Genomic DNA, 19,454 nt, shown 5'->3' with positions numbered 1-19,454 from the left:
GAACCAGCACCCCAGCAATGTCCAGAAAGGGCCTCCCGGTGCCAGAAAACACCTGCACTCCCTGTATTAAAACACTTCACACAGAACGGGGTAATTATGCTTTTCTGCAAACTGACCCAAACACAAAATAGGGTCTTTGGGCACCTTACATGAACTCGATCAACTGACGTTCTTCTGCTGCCACCTTCTGGACAGAGTGTATTACTACATGGGCGCTTATTTTCACTGAGAATTTTCTTCAATAAACATTTACCCAACCCCTACTATGTATTAGGCTCTGCGGTTTGAAGAAAACCCAATTTTTTAAAAAAAAGCACTCTCAAGAATCTCACAATGTAGTAATGAGGAGAGACAACGCTATAATTTAATTAATTAGTTAAACCAGTCCTAAGAAAAGTGCTACCCAAGAACACTGATGCGATTGTACTGACTGCAGCCTGGAGCTGGGGAAGCAGGGTAGCCAGTGGTGGGGGTTCACCTGCAGGAGTTCTTATGGTATGGATAGAATTTTGTTCAGCAGGGAAGGTGACAGAAGGCCATTCCAGAAAGAAAGTCAAGCACAAAGAGGGTCATAAAAGTAAAACATGTTCAGGAATTAGCCTGAGTTTTCTACCTGAGCACGTGAAGTGATGTGACGCCAGAGACACAAAGCACAAGAAGAGGGGCACAGAGGGACAGAGGAGAGCAGAGAGGGACAGAGGAGAAGAGCAGAAGTCTAACTCTGGACAAGCGAAGCTCAGAGTCTAGTGAGTGGTCTCTCTATGGGGCTGAGATGACTACCCATTCGCAGAACCCTCTGCACGGCCTGACGCAGCATGATTTTGAATTTTGTCTAGAAACTGGTCCTCTGAGCATAAAAGATCACTTGGGAAACTTCTCTTGTAGGAATGGGAAACCATTTACTTCCATGAAGATTCAACGTGACTATATAGTTTGTAGCATGTAAACAGCTCAATGAGCTGGTCTTTGCATTTTATAATTTCCTGTTCAAAGGCAGTCTAACCTTTTATTGACCTAAACCAGCTTCTCTCTGCAACAGCCCTATGTATCCAACAATTTTTTCTTTGTTTCATTTACTTAAAATATATAATATTTAAGATTTAAAAAGGTATAAAGAATACAGCCACCAGGGGCGCCTTCAGCTCAGGCTGCGCTCTTAGGGTCGTGGGATCAAGCCCCATGTCAGGCTCTGCGCTCAGCGAGGTGTCTGCTTAAGACTCTCTTTCTCTGGGGCACCTGGGTGGCTCAGTCATTAAGCATCTGCCTTTGGCTCAGGTCACGATCCCAGCATTCTGGGATCAAGCCCCACGTCGGGCTCCCTGCTCAGTGGGAAGCCTGCTTCTCCCTCTCCCACTCCCCCTGCTTGTGTTCCCGCTCTGGCTGCCTCTCTCTCTGTCAAATAAATAAATAAAATCTTAAAAAAAAAAAAAAGACTCTCTCTCTCTGCCCCTCCCTTCTCTCTAAAATAAATAAATAAACTTAAAAAAAAATACAACCACCACCTATCATTCAACTTAAGAATACATTATTGGTATCAGTTTCCTCTTGAAAAGAGAAACATGTTTCTACTTCCTGAAATTCTTAACTGTCTTCTGCCACTCTAACCTCTTGGGTGGGAGCCTTAAGTCAGTGTACATGGTTAAATTCTTTAGGAATATGAAGAAACACCAGAGAAGTTCTAAACTGGTTATTCTGAACACTGTACATATTGTTCTTAAACATCCACCCACTCCCCCTTCTCCCAACCACGCCACCACCAAAACAACGTCTGCAGGCAAGTCAGCTTCCCAAAGGACCATCAGGAAGAGAAGAGGACCGAGAGTGGAAACACACATCTAGGACATCCAAGCCATCAAGCAAAGAAATTTTACCTGCTGCTTCTGCTATTCCATGCCCACTCCTGATGTCTCAACTCAGCACACCGAGTTAGCTCCCAAACACAGAAGGTGCTAGTAAATGATGGCAGGGGCTTGATTCAATTCCCCAGAACACAAAGATCAACTTCCTGTGCCTCGGATTTCCATAAAACCAGGAACAGTAAGGAACTCCACTGCCAGATCAAATCGTTCTCGGCGAGAGCAGGTCAAGCCACCTCAGACACACCTTGCCACACACCCGTGCAGCAGCTTCCCAGAAGCCCAGTTTTCAACAAACAGGTGGCCACTCCTCGCACTGTCCTTCCCTAGTAACCCAGTAAACACCAGAGCTCATTTTATGAGATTGTTACAAGTGACTATCTTTTTCTGACGTGGGAAAATCAACTGGTAGGAGAGAAAGGGGAGGGGGAGCTTGAGAGAGGGCACATTTTGGTCCCTCCCACGTGTCACCAATACTCACAGCTCTGAAAAAAGAACCACTTTATCAGAAGGAGATTAACTGTAAAAACATAGCTGATAAGGGCTTTGAGTAGCAGGTGTTGGGTGACTGCTCACTTTACTCTGAAGTGGTCGAGGAATTGGGATAAAACCACCAGAGGCTCTGCTGCATCAGGGAATGGATTCTAGTCCTTTCTTTGGAATGCATGTGTCCCGAAGGGGTGGGGGAAACATTTTAAACCTCCACTCCTGAACTGTTAAGTGGTGTACTGAGGAATTACGTGACAAATGCCACTGTCTCTGGAAAACGAAATGAGTTTGTCTCTCAATAGCTGTGCTTAGCAACAGAAATACAGGAAAAAGATGACAGACTTGTAAATTCAAGACCCTTAAATCTTTTTGTAGTAACCCCTAGCAGCCACCATCCACGTCCTTTCCCAGAACAGTTCAGTGAACCTAAATGGTCTTAGTGTTATTTTTAAACAGCTTTCCTGAGATACAATTCACATCCCTAGTTAAGTGTACTGTTCCGTGGTTTTTAGTACATTCACAGTTACATAATTATCACCATCATCAATTTCGAAACATTTTCATCACCCCAAAAAGAAACCACGTATGCATTAGCAGTCACTTTCCAGTTCATGTTTTTAAATATAGATCAAATGCTTCATTCTCACTGGCTAAATGGGACCACACTGCATCAAATCCAAACCATCATCCATTGCAAGATGCGCCGCACTTAACCACTGAGAGAGAAAAAGCAGTGCCAATCACACCTGCTTTTCTTCGCCTTTTCAGCATTTGATATAATAGTTATTAAAAGGGATCTTTTAGATACAGACATATTTTGTAACAGCAATGCACGTATCTCCGTGGCAGTAACAGAACACCTATGACCAAATTCACGCAAGAACGACAACCAGCAGTAAGCCATCCTGGTTTTAGAGACATTGAAATGTGAAAAATGTTCACCCTAGAATCAACAGTATCAAATACTGCATGCACGGTATGGAGAGTCCCTGGTTACAAAACAACAGAAACTGACCTCACTAACTAGGCAGGAAAGGAATCACATAAACATAATCTATATAAGCTAATAAGCTAACATAATAACTAATCATCTAAGCAACTCAGAAACCCCCAGAATGGGGGCAGACAATGTATCTACTGTTTTATACATTTCACTCTCTTCCTGTTCCATAGTCACAGGAAGAGAGAGAACTATCTATCTCAGTAGAGAAAAATGTACTAAGTTCAGCTTTTTTACAGTCTTTTAGATAGGGAAAGAAATTACTTATTTTAGAACCAAAATTGAGAGCAAGTGGAGGAGCTGTGGAATCTCCTTTCTAGAGCCCCTTTTCCAATTGACAACTGCTTGTCTTTAGCTTGGAGACCACGAGATGAGTCAAATGACTTTAAAAAACCATGACTCAGAGTTTAATTACTTGGTTTAAATTTCTAACATTCCAAAGATGATGCCAAATTAATTTGCTGACAGCTTCACATTGGCAGGAATAACTACCTAGCTTATAAGGACCCCAAGGGATCCAAGAAGGTCGATAAGTGTGGTTATATGACTCAGCCAACACTGACCATATCCTGACCAAGCACAGTTGCATGGGCTATCTGGGAAAGGGAAACAATTCTAGCTTCTTATGGAGAAAAACTATTTTAGCCGTTTCTATAAAGAAAAGAAAGGGCACCAACAAAAAAAGATGTAAAATTCAGTATTAAGTGGTAGTATTTCGTAATCTAGATTTCATTTCTCATTGAAGTTGCTTACATTAAAAAAAGAAAGATGTAAAATTCAGGGCTGGTTGAGAGGGAAAAAGCTAGAGGAGAAACAGAGCAAGAGGATCAAAGGCAGACACTATCAGACTCTAATATTAACCAAGGGAACTGTTTACATTTTGTTTGTTGCTAAGGGAAACTTGGCGCTTTGGAAAATGAACCCAACCACTACACTATTGTGACAGCTGCCGCTTGGCTCTGATACCCTGCAGAGTTATCTGCCAACTGCTTGCCACTTGCCATTTCTGTCCTGCTGTCCGCCAGTCAAAGGAACCCCTTTACAATCAGATGACCCTGTTGGTTTCTGTAATCCTCAGGGGCACTCCAAAGACCCGATGGCGGTGATTATGGTGCCACGAAGGTAGACTGCTGCATGCTGGGCTACCGATTAAGACCAACAGGTCCCTGAATCAAAACCTTTACTCTTAAATCCAAAAGAAGAAATGGTGACTGAGTGAGTTCAAGGACAATGATCTCCACTGTGCCTCGGACTCAAGGTGTGCTATAGGCAAATCACTCCATGCTCTTAGGGCCTCAGCATTTCCATTTGTAAAACAGGGAGTTTAACGCCTATTCTTTCCAGCACTTAAAGAGAATACATTTGAACACACTTGGGCTTTTCAGGAAAGGAAACAAGGAATTTTGTAAATCCAAGATCATGCCCCTCTTAAAAGTAATAAACTATTTCAGAAGTCCTCCCCTGAGCTTATGCAGCAAAATCATAAATTATCTAAAATCCTGCAAACCTTGAATCTCTGGACTCTTGTGTGTACTCTTCAGTGACTATGGCCATCTTCACAGACTTACATCATAAGAAAGACTGTTCTTGGAGTTAAAATTTTTTTCAAGCTCTCCTTCCCTGCTCTGCTTATAATGGTAATACTTTATCACTCTGGAACTTTGGAAAATACAGAAAAAAAAATCAAAAGAAAATAAAAAATTACTTGTAATCTGCCCCCCTCCGAAAAATCTAGTGTTAAGATTTCCATTGTTTGGTATCATAATCGATTTTTTTGTACCTAGCTCTGTCCATTTAATAACGTATCTGTAGTTAACGTACTGACTAAAGCACACAGGCTGTAAAGCTGAGACCATCACGAGCCAATCGGTATGCACACACCCATCTATCGCTTCTTAGGACCAAACATTCTCAGAAAAGTCAGCAGGTGTGCAGGTTTAATGGTCAGACCCACTCCCCAGTCCATGTGCTCCAATTACACTGCAAATGGAGATTCTTCCTGAGAGATGGCCTTTCCACTGGGTAGGTCTAGCTGTGGCCAGTTTTAAAGCCCCATTTATCCCACTGCTCACTAATTGTTTCAAATTGGACCTGTGAATGTGAGCTTCAGGCCTCCATCATGGTTCCCAGCAGGAGTCCAAATGCTTCCACAATGAGCTGATTACAGAGAAAGCTGAAGCTTCAAGAGAAGAATTAGCACCCAGCATACTCTTTCAGAAGGAAAATTTCGCTGTTTTCAAAACATGTGATTTTTTTTTCTTTCAGCTTATGTTTGTCTAGAGGGAGAAATTCTAAATGGCTTTAATTCTGTAAAGGCTTAAATGATATGTTTTATTTGATCAAGTCATTCCCCAGCTGAAAATACTTCAGTGGTATTCCATAGCTTTGAAAACAGAAGTTCAAGTTTCTTAGCATAGCACAACAAAAATCTACATGATTTGGTTCCTGCCTACCTCTCTAGCTCCACAATTTCCAAAGTATACCCAGTGGAATACCAGTCTTGGGTTTCTGTGAAAAAAAACAAAACAAAACTATTCGATGGACACAGAAATTTGGAAAATGCTGCAAATTCTAACTACCCCCACACTCCCCTCTGCACACCCAACTCCCCCCACCCACCCCCACCCCCTGAGAGGAAAGATCCTGAGAAGGTTTTTGAGTAATCCCGTTTAACTTCCGCTTAACCCATTCTTTCACAAACTCATTTGCCCACAGGCTGTTGTTTTTTTTTTTTTTAATTCATCTAAATCTAAGATACTTTCAGACACACAACACTGGCCTTGCCTTCTTCCAACTTCAGGCATACTAAACTTGCTTCTTGAATTTCTTGTGTTCCCTCTAAAATACCATCCTATTACCACTTATAGTTCACTTATAGTTGCCTTCAAATTTCAACTCCAGTCACCTCCTCTGGCACACCTCGGTCACCCTACTCAGTCTAATTTAGATTCCCCTCCTCTGTGCCCCCATAGCAATCTATACATATCTTTATCAGAGCACTTAACAACTGACTATATTATTTGATTTGCCTGTTTGCCTTCCCACAATAGATAAGCTCTCAAGGGCAGGAAAGATGTTTTTCTTTGACCTTGTATCTTTAGTAACTGTGCCCAGCACACGGCAGTCTCTCAATAAATGGTTGTCAGATGCTTTATATATGTGGGTTCCCATTTAAATAGGACTCTATACAGAAACAACACATTTCCAAAATATTTTATTCTAGGCATCACTTCTGATTAATCTGCCATTTTTATAGACGTGTCTATCTTTAATACAACTGGTCACTTCTAATTATTGTTACCAAATTAAATAATAGTTTGAGGTTTCTGTTTTGCATCCAAAAATTCTACCACCTAGTGATCTGCATGTAATACTTCTAAAAGTATCTAAGTATCTGAGAAGCTGTATCTGTTAACTTTTCTCAGAGGTTCATTTCCTATGTGAGTTTGTCTTTGGTAGGCAACTGTTTTATAGAAATCCTTTGGACCCTGGGTTGTCGATGTGTTTCTTCATGGTAGTTTTAAATTGCTTGTGCCAATGGCCCCAGAGTTTCAAGAGTGCAGACCTAGTTTCTATGTTAAATTCTTGGCTGGAGGTGGAGGCGCATGGGTGGCGTCAAACCCTTGGTTTCAGCTCAGGTCATGATCTCAGGATCATGAGATCAAGCCCAGCATTGGGCTCCGCGCTAAGCGTGGAGTCGGCCTGAGATTCTCTCTCTCTCCTTCTGGCCCTCCCCACCACACGTTCTCTCTCTCTCTCTCTCAAAAAAATAAATAAATCTTAAAAAAAAAAAAATTCTTGGCTTTGGATTTCCACACTATATGGGTAGTAAAAATTTCCCACAAAAGATTTTTCTGTCCCTGTTCAGACCCTGAATGTGTGCTATCCTCGACACTTCTTTGGGCCATTGACAAAGTACCCTTTTCATAAACTGGGCAGCCTTTGGAGGACTCTAGCTTTATACAGATTCTTAGTTACAGCTCCTAGCCTAGTCAGGTCCAAAGCCATGCTTCCTACACCCACACATGGCATTAAAATCTGAGCCTCCAGACGCTAACATCTACTCTAGGGGTCTTACACCAACCCTGGGCTGCTCAAACCATTCTGGCTTTTGGACTCTCTTCGTTATTGTCACCTAACAGTTCCCTTTCACTTTTCTGAACTCAACTATATTTTCCTATACGTTTATAATGAGAAAGGGGTCCTTATAAATCCATCTACCATGTTGCTATGAACCTTTTCCTAATTTTGAGTCCATTCACTTTCTCCATCTCTTTTACTACTGCCTCTGCGCAAGCCGCTGTTCTTTCTCTATGCACCTTTCTTCTGCAAGGGTGTGCTTACCTGTCATCTCACAACTATTCCTGTCCATCCTTCCCCTGTCCAATTCATATGGAAAACTGTAACCAGAGTTTAAAAGCCAGGGTTTTTAAAAACGTAAGTCAGATGTTATCGTTTTGCTTTTTGCATATTTTCTATATGACCCAGCAACTCTACTCCTACATATATATCCAAGAGAAATAAGAACATATGTCCACACAAAAACTCATACATGAATGTTTATAGTAACGTTATTCAAAATAGCCAAAAGTTGGAAAGAACCCAAATGTCCACCAGCTTATGAATGGCAAACAAAATACAGTATATCCACACAACAAAACAGTGTTTGGTCATAAAAAATAATGAAGTGCTGATACATGCTACAACATGGATGAACCTTGAAAACATTATTCTAAGTGAAAGAAGCCAGTCACAAAAGACCACATATTGATTCCATTTATATGAAATGTCCAAAATAGGCAACTCTACAGAAAGACAAAGTAGATCAGTGGTTGCTAAGGTTGAGGGAATGGGAGAGTTGGGGAGGGAGTGGGGGGGACAATAACTAAAGGTATGGGATTTCTTTTTAAGATGATGAAAACGTTCTAAAATTGACTGTGGTAATCATTGCACATATCTGTGAATATATCAAAAATGACTAAACTGTATACCTTAAACTATATGGTATATAAATTACATCCTTATAAAGCTGTTCAAAAAAAAAAATGCTTCCAATAGCTCATCATGGTTCCTAACATATATATCCAAAATCCTTGCCCCTGGCTGTAAGACTTTGCATTATGTAGCTCCTACTTATTTCTCAAGCTTCACCTTAGACTGCTCTTTCCCTAACTCTCTACACCAAAGCCACAACATCTCTCAAATTCTCCAAAGGACCAAGCACTTTCCCACCTTAGTGGGTTTTCAACAGCCATATTTTCTGCCAGGAATGCTTATCTCCTTCTCCTAGCTATTATTTGTCCTCCACACTTCAAGCATCATACTCTTAAGATAACCTTCTCTGATCCTGCAGGAGAAGGGAAGCCTTCTGTAGGCAGATCTTCTGTCATAATAACTCACACTACCTCTTCATAGTATATATCACAATTATTTAGTGTTCGTTTTTCTTCACTACCACATACGTTTCCCAAGGGCTGAGATTGTTTTTCCTGTTCACTCCTGTGTTCATCATAGTACTTTGCAATGGCAAATGCTCAATAAATATTTTGAAAAGAATGAATGCTAGTGACTGAGTCCAACAGCTCTTTATGTAATATATTCCTATTTATTTATCTTGTGCCATTACCCTATTTAATTTGTCTAACAAAGATTATATATTATCTAATACACATCTAATATCTCCCTGTTTATTATCTTGTGCCATCCTAAAAATGCACTTATCTTGATACATGACATTCACGTAATTCAGTGATATTTTGATTTAATTCTTCTATTCTTATATTTGCTGCTTCTTGAGAAATTATATCCTAGTGATTATATATGGTATGCACTACATAATCCATAAACATTTGTGGCTTAAGTAAAACTTCTAAAACAAAATTAAAATCTATAGCAGGTGCTATCTTATTGTTCGTAGGTTATAAAAATCCCAGAAGACAGTAATTGTCTCTCTAGATTTCTCTAAATAATGGTGCATGCAACTGAGTATTTAATAATGCAGTTTGATAAAAAGCCTGATTTACCCATCCTTTCAGGGATCATGATCTTAATGATGAAGTAAACTCATCCTACTTGTCTCAGCCCAGAATGATTTTTTAAAGGGAGTTTTTTTCAGCAAATATTCAGAAAATATTACTTTTGTATTTAGTTCCTAAATGAAACTAATAATACCTAAATTCCATCTGAGCTATTAAATATATAAACATTAAATATTCAAGATTGATTTATTAAAATTTCCTTGGCTGGAAACCAATGAAAAGATGATGCGCTGCAACCTGTTAGCCCAGAAAACCAACTCTCTTCTATTTTTATATAAAGAAATGAAAAAAGGAAAGGAAGGAACGAAAGGAAGGAAAAGAAAGGAAGAAGAAAAACACAATTTTTCAACTCACTTAACATCTCCCTTCCACTTCTCAAAATTTCAGTTTTAGAACTGTCTTTATAATAAACATCTAAAAAGTTTAATTCATTATATCTTGTAGATGATAAGACTTCTTGACTTACTACACATATATACATACTCACAAACCTAAAATCTTCTTCCTTTGGATATTCAAAAGAAAACAAGCCAGACTGAAATCTAAATTTTGATAAGATTTCATTTCTTTTTCTAGTCTTAAAAAAGGGATAAGTATGGCTTTGGTTTTTAAGTAGATCTGAAACAGCCAAATGGAGTACATTCTATTTTTTACACTTTTTCAAGTGGGAGAAAATGTCCCATTCTTGGTCACATCTCCCAACATCTCCTAATACTGACAATCAAAAAGTTCTTCTTAGCTTCTACCTTAAATCTCTCCTGTGCCAATTCAATGACTGCTCTCTCATAATTCTTCTCTAAAGACACTGTATAGTAACCAGTCACTATCTGTCTATCATATCATCATACACTATCCAGTTCCTTTTCCGGTATTCTTCAATTAATTAAAATGATATCCTAGCTTTATTTCTCTGAGCCTTTTTCATGATACTGCTTTTCTTTGCTGCCAGAGAAGTCTCACGCACTCCTCAGAACAAAAGAAAAGATCCTTCTCTGTGCTTCAGGTTCTCCATTACAAAATGGGGAAATAATGCCTGACTCTGACTTCTTTTATAAGACAAATAGAAAAAAGATATGCCTATACAGAAAAAGTATCTCTGTTAAACAATCAGAAATAATTAACATCTCCGTCAAAAATCTCCCAGAGGCAAAATAGAAAACCCAAAGTGTAATATAAAGACCTACTTTCACAAATGTATTTGGGATTGGGGGAAAGACTTCACACCCTCTCCTTTATCTCCGACCTCAAAGCAGAAGCCCGCAAAGGGAATCGGTAGAGAACATACCTCCTCTTGTCCCTGGCTTCCACAGAGGAGTCTGTTCCAGAAGTGGAGAGCAGAGTGGCAGCTGTAACCCCATTGGCAGTGTTAGGTGGAGGGCGATTAGTGATCACACAGAGCGGGGTGCTAGAAGAGACATTTTCTGCTGTTTTCTCTGCTGTTGAGTCAGCCTGGGATTTGTAAGGAGTCCTGAAATCAAAAACACAAAAACACAAGCAGAAAGAGAATGGTCAGGCATGCTACATAACAAAGCACTAGCACACAGACAGAGGGTTCGAGGTAAGTTTAACTAGAGAATCTTCTTGCTCAGATTTCGTTTGCTGGTTGGCTGGTTTTTTAAATTCTGAGCTCTTAAATCTTAGAACAGTATGAGTATACATTTAGTTTGATATCCTCTGCCCAAAGAGTTATATTTCATGAATTTTTTTTTTTGCTTGAGATTAAAATTTTTTTTAAAAAAATTAACTATGGCACAAGGAAGATAGTAACATATGCAAGAATGCTTTAAATGATTCCTGAGTACCATCTGGTCTACACACACACACACACACAGAGGCAGGGCCTCTCCACACACATGAAAACAACACTAAAGTCACTTACGATATTAGTCTCCACCTGCCCCTTAATTCTTGGCAGTGAGTCTGTGGTAGTTCTCAGCCTAGATTAGATGACCATCTTCTTGGATTCCAGACATATTTGATAAATACAACCTCAGTATGTTTAGTTCTTTCTCACCTAGCTTAGCAATTGCTCTCTTTCTATTTAACCAAATGCCTGATTGCCTGTAGTCTTAAGTGCATACATGAGCAAAAGAAACAAAAACTATTAAGATTCTATATGTAACCTTAACTGCAGACTTTCCAGTAGCAAGCTGTATAATTAAACTCATTTACATGAAAACAAGATCTTTGTTTCTTAACAAAGAGTTGAGAGCAACCATTGGCTCTCCACCCAAAAAGCTATCATTTGTGATGTCACAGCTTGTTGCTGGGGTAACAGAGATCCAAAATTGATATTCACAGAGATGGGAAAAGCAATGAAAATAAGAACACTAAAAATCGGTTTTTTTTTCACCTACTCACAATTACCAGAAATGCTTATAAAAGTAGCTATAAGCTCATTTTTAAATAATCACATCATTAGAATAAGCTTGAAAGCAATAATCAGATTGTAAAAATCTAAATATGGTACCTAGATGTAAATATAAAAATAGAACAGTTTCGGGGCACCTGGGTGGCACAGCGGTTAAGCGTCTGCCTTCGGCTCAGGGCGTGATCCTGGCGTTATGGGATCGAGCCCCACATCAGGCTCCTCTGCTATGAGCCTGCTTCTTCCTCTCCCACTCCCCCTGCTTGTGTTCCCTCTCTCGCTGGCTGTCTCTATCTCTGTCAAATAAATAAATAAAATCTTAAAAAAAAAATAGAACAGTTTTGAAGTGGTATCTAAAAAACACAAGCCACTTCTCCAAAAGCAATTGATGACTCAAAAAAAAGGTGAAATTAAACTCCTCAAACTTACAAGATATGTATTAATCTATAGGACATACTAGTAAAATCAGCCAGAAACAAAGCTATAAAAAAATCACACTTGTCAAAACCTTACCTGCCATTCTTTTTAGGTTAATAACATGTTTTGTTCTCTCTGTGATTTTTTTCTGCTGTGGAAATGTCAAGGATTTTATTTTACTGAATTACAGAATAGGACTTACACTATTATTTTGATATGTGGTATAATTTTACAAGTAGAATGTTAGGAGCAGAATAGGAAGGGACACCTGGGTGGCTCAGCCGATTAAGCGTCTGCCTTCAGCTCAGGTCATGATCCCAGAGTTCTGGGATCGAGTTCCACCCCTGGCTCCTTGCTCAGTGGGGAGCCTGCTTCTCCCTCTGCCTGCTGCTCCCCCTGCTTGTGCTCTCTCTAATAAATAAATAAAACCTTAAAAAAAAAAAAAAAGATTGCCAGAATAGGAAAAGCTTCAGAGCAGGGTCAGATGCTCTGGAACCATGTGGGGCTATATTTCAACCAAGTTAACCTCTCTAGTCATCTCTTCATCTATAAAATGGGTAAAATGATACCTTAAAATGCAGGGGTCTTGTGATAATTAAATAAAATAATGTATGAAGAACACCTAGTATCAAGCTCAGAATAAAACATAAGCTCAGTGGAAACAATACAGTGAAATAGGATCTCTGACATGGACAAATCTAGGTTCAAACCCTGTCTTAATTTCTTATTAGATACGTGACCTTGGGCAGATGATTAAGTTTTGGGTCTCAGTTTCCACATCTATAAAATAAAAATGGTACTTCATACACTGGAGGCCTCTTTATAAACAACATATGTGTGCCTGAGACAGCGAGTTGCCTAACCCATATTCATTTTCCTTTTCTTCCTAACAGAACCCATAAATTACTGAGGGCAGCATTGCACCTAGTTAAAAAACTCACATTTTCCAACGTCTCCCTGGCTGTTAGAGGTAGCCAGTGAGACATAAGAAGAAAATTAGTGCTTTGGGGGAAAACCTCCGTTCAGAGGCCTTCCCTCTTTTGTGTATTTCCCCCTTTCTTCCTTCTTCCTGCCTAGAATTCAGCCATGACAGCTAGAACTTCAGCAGCCATTTTGTGCCATGAGGCAACCTGTGGAAATGGAAGCATTGGTCTTAGGACTGTGAAGCAGAAAGACAGAAGGATCCAGGATTCTTTAATGACTTTGAAGCTGTGGTGCCAGCCCTGCCTATTTCTGGACTTCCTTAAGTGAGAGGGAAAAAAAATAAACCTTTATCATATTTTAGCCTCAATTACTTCGATTTACTGTTATATGTGAGTAAACCAATTGCTCATGTAATTTTTGTAAGTACCCAAGCTAATGCTTCGCACGTGATAGGGTTCAACAAATGGCAGCCATTACTATTTTTCCCTAGTCTCAGCTCTTAATACTTACGCAAGTAACCTCTCTGTGTTTCAGTTTCTTTATCTATGGTATAATATTTACTATGTCTGTGCAGATGAATTATTTTGAGGACCTAATAAATTTCTACATAATTATACAGTATTATTATTAATGATCCATCTTGAGCCTATCCCTCCCGGCCAAATGATCACCACTTATTTTAAGGAAAGAAATCTAATAAATGGACAAAAATCAATCAAGCACTACCATCAGCAGTGTTCTTGCAGCAACAAGCAACACTATTATCATTAATGTTTTTCATTTTCTTTGTGTCAATTCTAGAAACAAACCCTCAAAAAAGAGTCCCTTTGCCATACCCCAAAGTAAAAAGGTCTCTGACCACACATACAGGGTCAAAAGCCACAGTCAAAACCATAGCTGAAGTCCGGCTGCACTTTCACAATGAAGCCCTGCCCATACTACTCCCATGCTACCCCTTAGACGGACTGGACACCACTGCCCCAGGAATACCACAAATCTAGACAAACTTAGACAAACACAAATCTCTTCCCTCCCACAGTATTTCCAGCAAAATGCTCTCATTGGCTGGGAATTTTCAGAAAACTATAGGGAGCTTTTGGAACAAGAGTTAGCTTTTCTTCTGTTTTGGGTTTGTATGCCATCCTCTGAAAAAAGAGTAAGTAGATGAGGTTCCTACACAAAATTACTGGAAAATTAATGTAAGTGAAGTATGGGGATATTTTTTAATACGTGCTTTCCCATAATAGCATGACCCTTACATAATAATCACACAAAAGCAGTCAGTTTAAGTTGATGCCTAAACACCAAGTACCAAGATATATACCCTATGAGTATTCAATGAGCAACTGCTGAGTGGCTAATACAAGTCCAAACGGAACAACCTTGTTAAATCATGGACATTTTCACAAGAATTCAAACTTGCTCCCCAGTGCCAAAGTCTCTGTGGTTCGAATCTCATGCGCATCCAGAGGCATGAGTTTTGATGACTGTAACTCAGATGGGTCCAAGAAGCCTTACCTGCCATGGTGTACAGATGCAGTAGTGTTTGCACTGACTGGTGCAGGGCAGGAAGAGGCAGGTTGCCACTTGCTGCCCCGAGAGGTAGATGAACCAATGGTAATGGGTGAGGTAGCAGATGAATTGCGATTGGCTGAAATGTAGGGACTTGTGGGGTCACTACTTCTACCAAATGAAGCACTGCAAAACAGCACACAGTCACTTTCCTCAGGACATGCTGCTCACCCACCGTTTCCCAGCACCACCTTCCCCCCCAGATTGTGCATTTAAAAGGAATGTAGACCAAAGAGAGGGTATGGCAACTGGGAAGTGGAGTGAGTGATCAACTCCAGCTGGAGCTGGGTCACTGGCAGCAAGCAGGCATCTGTCAATCATCCAGAAGAGTGAAGGAACGTGGAGGAGAGATGATATGCAATAAGAAAAAGCAGAAGAGTAATAAACAGGAGTAGAATAGGGGCGAAGAAATATTAGCAAACAGAATAATTTTATTTAAAAAAGTAATGTCCAACAAACCCCAAGGCAAAAAATCATGCAACCCCAAATGTCTACCTGAAACAGAAGCAGTGCTGCAGAAGCTAAAGTGAGACCAAGAATTTGGAGAGGTTTTGGAGTAGAAATTTAAAATTTAAGAGCGGAGAAGAATAAAAAAGCTCTGTGGGGGAAAAAATGTCCCTGAGAACTGTGGTTATTTAGCCTAAAACAAACATGTCTTTGGGAGGATTCGAAGTTTTAAGTCTAGAAAATAATATTGCATGGGCAACAGGAAGCAATTTTTCTTTGTTCCAAATGAAGATAAGTAAGAACCACCTCAACTGAAGCAAAAAACTACTTGGTTTAGAATTTTTTTAAAAAGTCTTGACTATTATAGTAATGAGACACTAGTGGCGGTGACCAAAACAATCTATGAAGCCTTCTTTGGTAAAGATGCATTTTACTGGGACACAGGAAAGGAATTTCTGCCTAGGGACAAGAGATGAACTAGAAAATGGAAAGTATGCTGTGGCCCGGCGGAGCCCAAGACTGCCAAGTATCTTCTCGTACTTTCTTTTTTAAATAGTGATAGCATACGATTCTTCCCTTTTGAAAAGATCATAAAATGAGATTTTGTATAATCAAAAAATGCTTTGAGGGTGTTAGAGGTTTGGAAATCCAAAGCGTGAAGCAAGTTGTGGATCTTCTTTCAAAAAGCACTCACATAATTAAGCACGCTTTCCACCCTAAATAGAGGCAGTCCCTTTCTCCTGCTTACCATAATTATGCCAACTACACCTATCTAACCAGATGCTACTCACTCGACCCATTTGTTTACGATTTGGATCACGAAAAAGAACCACTCCACCACAATGTAACAACATGCTTGGAAATTAAATGCAGCTTTCTCTCTTTCCTAGATCTGGAACATTATTTTCTTAGAAAAGTTTTCTTGGTCTGGGATGAAACCATAAGGATAATGGTGTATCTAGGCAGATTAAGACCTTAGCCTTGAGACAAATAAGTGATGGCTTCACTGAGCCAAGAACACTGAGTCTGTATATACAATGAAGCTTCAGTGAGATCACTGAACTCTATCTGCAGAACTGAAGACCATCAAAAGGCAACAGTGGCTTTCTGTTTCATAGCTTACTAGTTCCCACATTTTGATATTAACTAGTTGACAAGATTCCTCCAATCAAGTGGAAATAGGTTTTGAACCCAAACACACTGTTCATGGCAAAAGGCTGTTTCTCAGGCAGCCAACCAATCATCCATGAAACCTAATGACGAAGCCCATGGCATGAAGAGGCAGTTGGAGGGGTTGAGTAAGTGAAAGTGAAGAAAGAATTCAAAGTAGGCAATGAGAACCAGAGTCTTCCACAACAGCAGCAAAGTTCAAATTAAAATACGAATTAAGTATATCTTATAGTTTAATGGCTCTGGCAAAGGTGCTTTGCTTGCTGGCTGGTACATGGCAAAGAAAATAACTGCAGAAAGGAGAACACAGATGAGAAAAGGGGAAGGAAACCCATGTACCTTCTCTGCATCAAACTTGCGAGTTTCACATCTTGATGGATCTGAGGGCCATTAAAGTCATAAAAAAAAAAAAAAACTCAAGTCCCTAAATTAACAGGCTTCAATTCAATATAAAACTTGTTTAATGCAATTCAAAACTGTCCCCATTACCCACCCCCCTCACCACACTAAATGGTCCCTCCCTTCCTCCCCATAAAAATGTAACTTGAGATGAGAACTACCCTAGTTTTAGAAAAAGGAAAGCTAGCTACTGGACAAAGGTGATTTAAATTCAGTCCTGCTCAGGGATTACTGGAAGTCACTTCCAGTTGAAGATTTTAATAGGACTGAGAGGAGAGAGTATAAATTAGGATCTGTCTGTGGTGAGAATTTGGAATTAGCTAACTTTAATTCAGTTAGGAAAATAAATTAATGTTAATTTAAAATTAGTCAAGATGTTATTCCCAAGAAATCTAAAAGTAATTCATTTTTTGATTCATTTTTGTGGTGCTAATTGGATATAAAATGGCATGCAATTATTACCCATACACCCATGACCAGAGTGAAGGAAAATCATCTCCCACCCCTTGGAACCTGGTACCTTTTCAAGTAGGTTGATACATAGGTAGAAGGAGCAACTGTCTGTGGAGTTTCACTTCCCTTGGCTTCATCCCTCCACAGCTGCCGCGTATACGAACCACTCCTCACTAGATTAACAGCTGATTCTCTGTAGAGGCATGAAAGAAAAATAAAACAAAGTGCTGATTCCTACCACCAGTTTTGTCCATGCTACAGTGCAAACCGGGAGGGGCGCCTGGGTGGCTCAGTTGATTAAGTGGGCTGCCTTGGGCTCAGGTCATGATTCCAGGGTCCTGGGGGGGAGCACCAGGGAGTCTGCTTCTTCCTTTCCCTCTGGTCCCTGCCCCCCGCCCCCCAGCTTGTATTCTCTCTCTCTCTCAAATAAATAAAATCTTTAAAAACAAAACAAAACAAAACAAATCAACAAACAAAAAACACTCCAAACTGGGAGAGAAAAGCCAGAGACAGAAACTGTAATATCGCTAAAGAAATATACACACTTTTCAAGTGATACCTGGTTTTATATAAGCCTGTTTTCTGTATATGTAGAGGATGGGCTAAGTATTACTACTGTCTGCTTTCTTTCATGAACTTCAAAGCCAACTAATTTCAATAGGTACCAAATCCTCAATTCTTTGGTAATGAGAACTCACTTTTTGTTTCTCCTTTAAAGGGCTTCACAAAGCCAACAGGTTGTTCGTAAGTAAGCAGAGAAGAGGATGATGGGGAAGATGAGGAAGTCTGTCACAAAGGAAAGAGGTAACTACCACAGAAGAGGAAAAGAGAAGAACCTGCTGGAAGCCTACTTAGTGTTATAAATAAAAGCCATCCAGGAAAGGGCTGTAGTAGGATTTCTATCCACAGTTGTTCACTCAGGGCCTTTTCAACCAAAGCTATGGCTCTCCAGAGCAGTCCTTCTCAAATTTCAATGTGCATTTGAATCACCTAGAGAATTTTGTTAAAATGCAGGTTCTAATTCAGCAGCTCTGAGGTGGAGCCTGAGATTCCGCATTTCTAAAATGCTTCCAGGTGGAGGGGGTTGGGAAGACCACACCTTGAAAAGCAAGGTTCTAGATCAGGTTCTGCTCTGAGATGCAGTAGTACCTCAAAATCCTCAAATCCATTTTAACTGATGAGGAAGACTTGAAATTTTATGTACTTACAAATTAGAAGTTGATTATTAATTAAATAACAATATTTTTAGTGTTTACTATGGAATAGGTCATGTGCTAGGCACTAGGGGTCCCTGAGAAACCAGACAGACATGGACCCTCCCTTTACATAGCCTGCTGGTGTACTAAAACAAATTCACCCTCGGAAGGATCAGGGAAGACTTCCTAAAGACAGTAATACCCAAGCTGAAGTGAGAGCCTGAAGGGTGTAGTACTGGCAAAGCAAGAAATCAACGGCTGGGAGGAGCTCTAAGCAGAAGGAATAAACAATTCATAATGTGCTAATAAGGGCACCTGCAGACACATGGCCGCAGAGCGAGAGCCAAGGCATCCCTATGCCTAGGAAAGTTACAGAGGACCATCTTTTGGCCTGTATTAGGATTACCTGTTCTCCTTTTCTTCAATGTCACTTGTGCTGCTGAGCTTCCGGGGTGCTAGTGAACTAAAATAGCTTTTGTTTTCTCTCTCCTGTAAAATCAAAACAAGTAAAGCACAGAGAAGGTACAATACTAACACAGTGTAACATTCTGGGTAAAAAAGCAGAGATCAATACACCTATATCATCTTATTTCTAGAGCCAATACCAATTCCGGTTTGAGTGGTATTACAAAAGGTTACCTTTCAAAGGCTAACTCCTACCTTTCCTTCATTAAAAACCAATATGTAGGGAAATCATTCTCATGGGAAAAGCCAAGATGCTCAAAAAAGGAAAACAGCAGCACAAATTACACAAAGCAGCAGCTCTGCCAAGAGACGGAGCCTTTGAAAAGCCACAAACAGAAAGTTCCACTCTGAAGCCCTTAATGAAATAAGCCCTATTTCCTCCCCAGCCTATCTTCTCTTGGAAATGCAGCTTCACGTACAACAAATACCCTGCAGAGTGCATCCGACCAATATGCCTCCCCTCTTTAAGGAGTCTCCAGAAACACAACACTGGGGAAGGGGACCACGGTGACGGGGCAGACCTGACCCCAGAGAAGAGCATCAGGTGAGCCCTAGAAAATCTGGAACCAAAAGTTAAGAAATAAAAATGCCCTGGTCTTGGATGATGACGTGGATGAGCTGTTTATGAAGTTGGCCTGATCTTGTATCTAGTAATGAAAA

At 40.0% G+C, this 19,454-nt stretch overlaps 1 protein-coding gene across 8 annotated transcripts in view; it reads right to left on the bottom strand.

Annotated features, from left to right (window-relative positions):
- Positions 1–19,454, bottom strand: part of PPP1R12B (protein phosphatase 1 regulatory subunit 12B) — a 204,915-nt gene that overhangs the window by 103,297 nt on the left and 82,164 nt on the right. For 6 of the 8 annotated variants that reach the window (XR_004627338.1, XM_034667052.1, XM_034667053.1 and 3 more), the window contains exons 11-14: positions 18,736–18,818; positions 17,201–17,326; positions 14,611–14,790; positions 10,669–10,851 (exon numbers count right to left, since the gene is read on the bottom strand). Coding sequence is in view for 7 of the 8 variants with exons in the window: in XM_034667052.1 (XP_034522943.1) it covers positions 10,669–10,851; positions 14,611–14,790; positions 17,201–17,326; positions 18,736–18,818 (572 nt within the window). In the remaining variant the exon portion in view is untranslated. Of the gene's footprint in view, positions 1–10,668; positions 10,852–14,610; positions 14,791–16,620; positions 16,662–17,200; positions 17,327–18,735; positions 18,819–19,454 lie in introns of those variants that run through there. The other 2 variants (XM_034667054.1, XM_034667050.1) reach the window with 2 other exon arrangements.

The sequence above is a fragment of the Ailuropoda melanoleuca genome, chromosome 8 (genome assembly GCF_002007445.2).
Source record: "Ailuropoda melanoleuca isolate Jingjing chromosome 8, ASM200744v2, whole genome shotgun sequence".
NCBI classification, from domain to species: domain Eukaryota; kingdom Metazoa; phylum Chordata; class Mammalia; order Carnivora; family Ursidae; genus Ailuropoda; species Ailuropoda melanoleuca.
The sequence above is the reverse complement of the archived record's forward strand: the minus strand, read 5'-3'. Positions and strand labels throughout refer to the sequence as shown.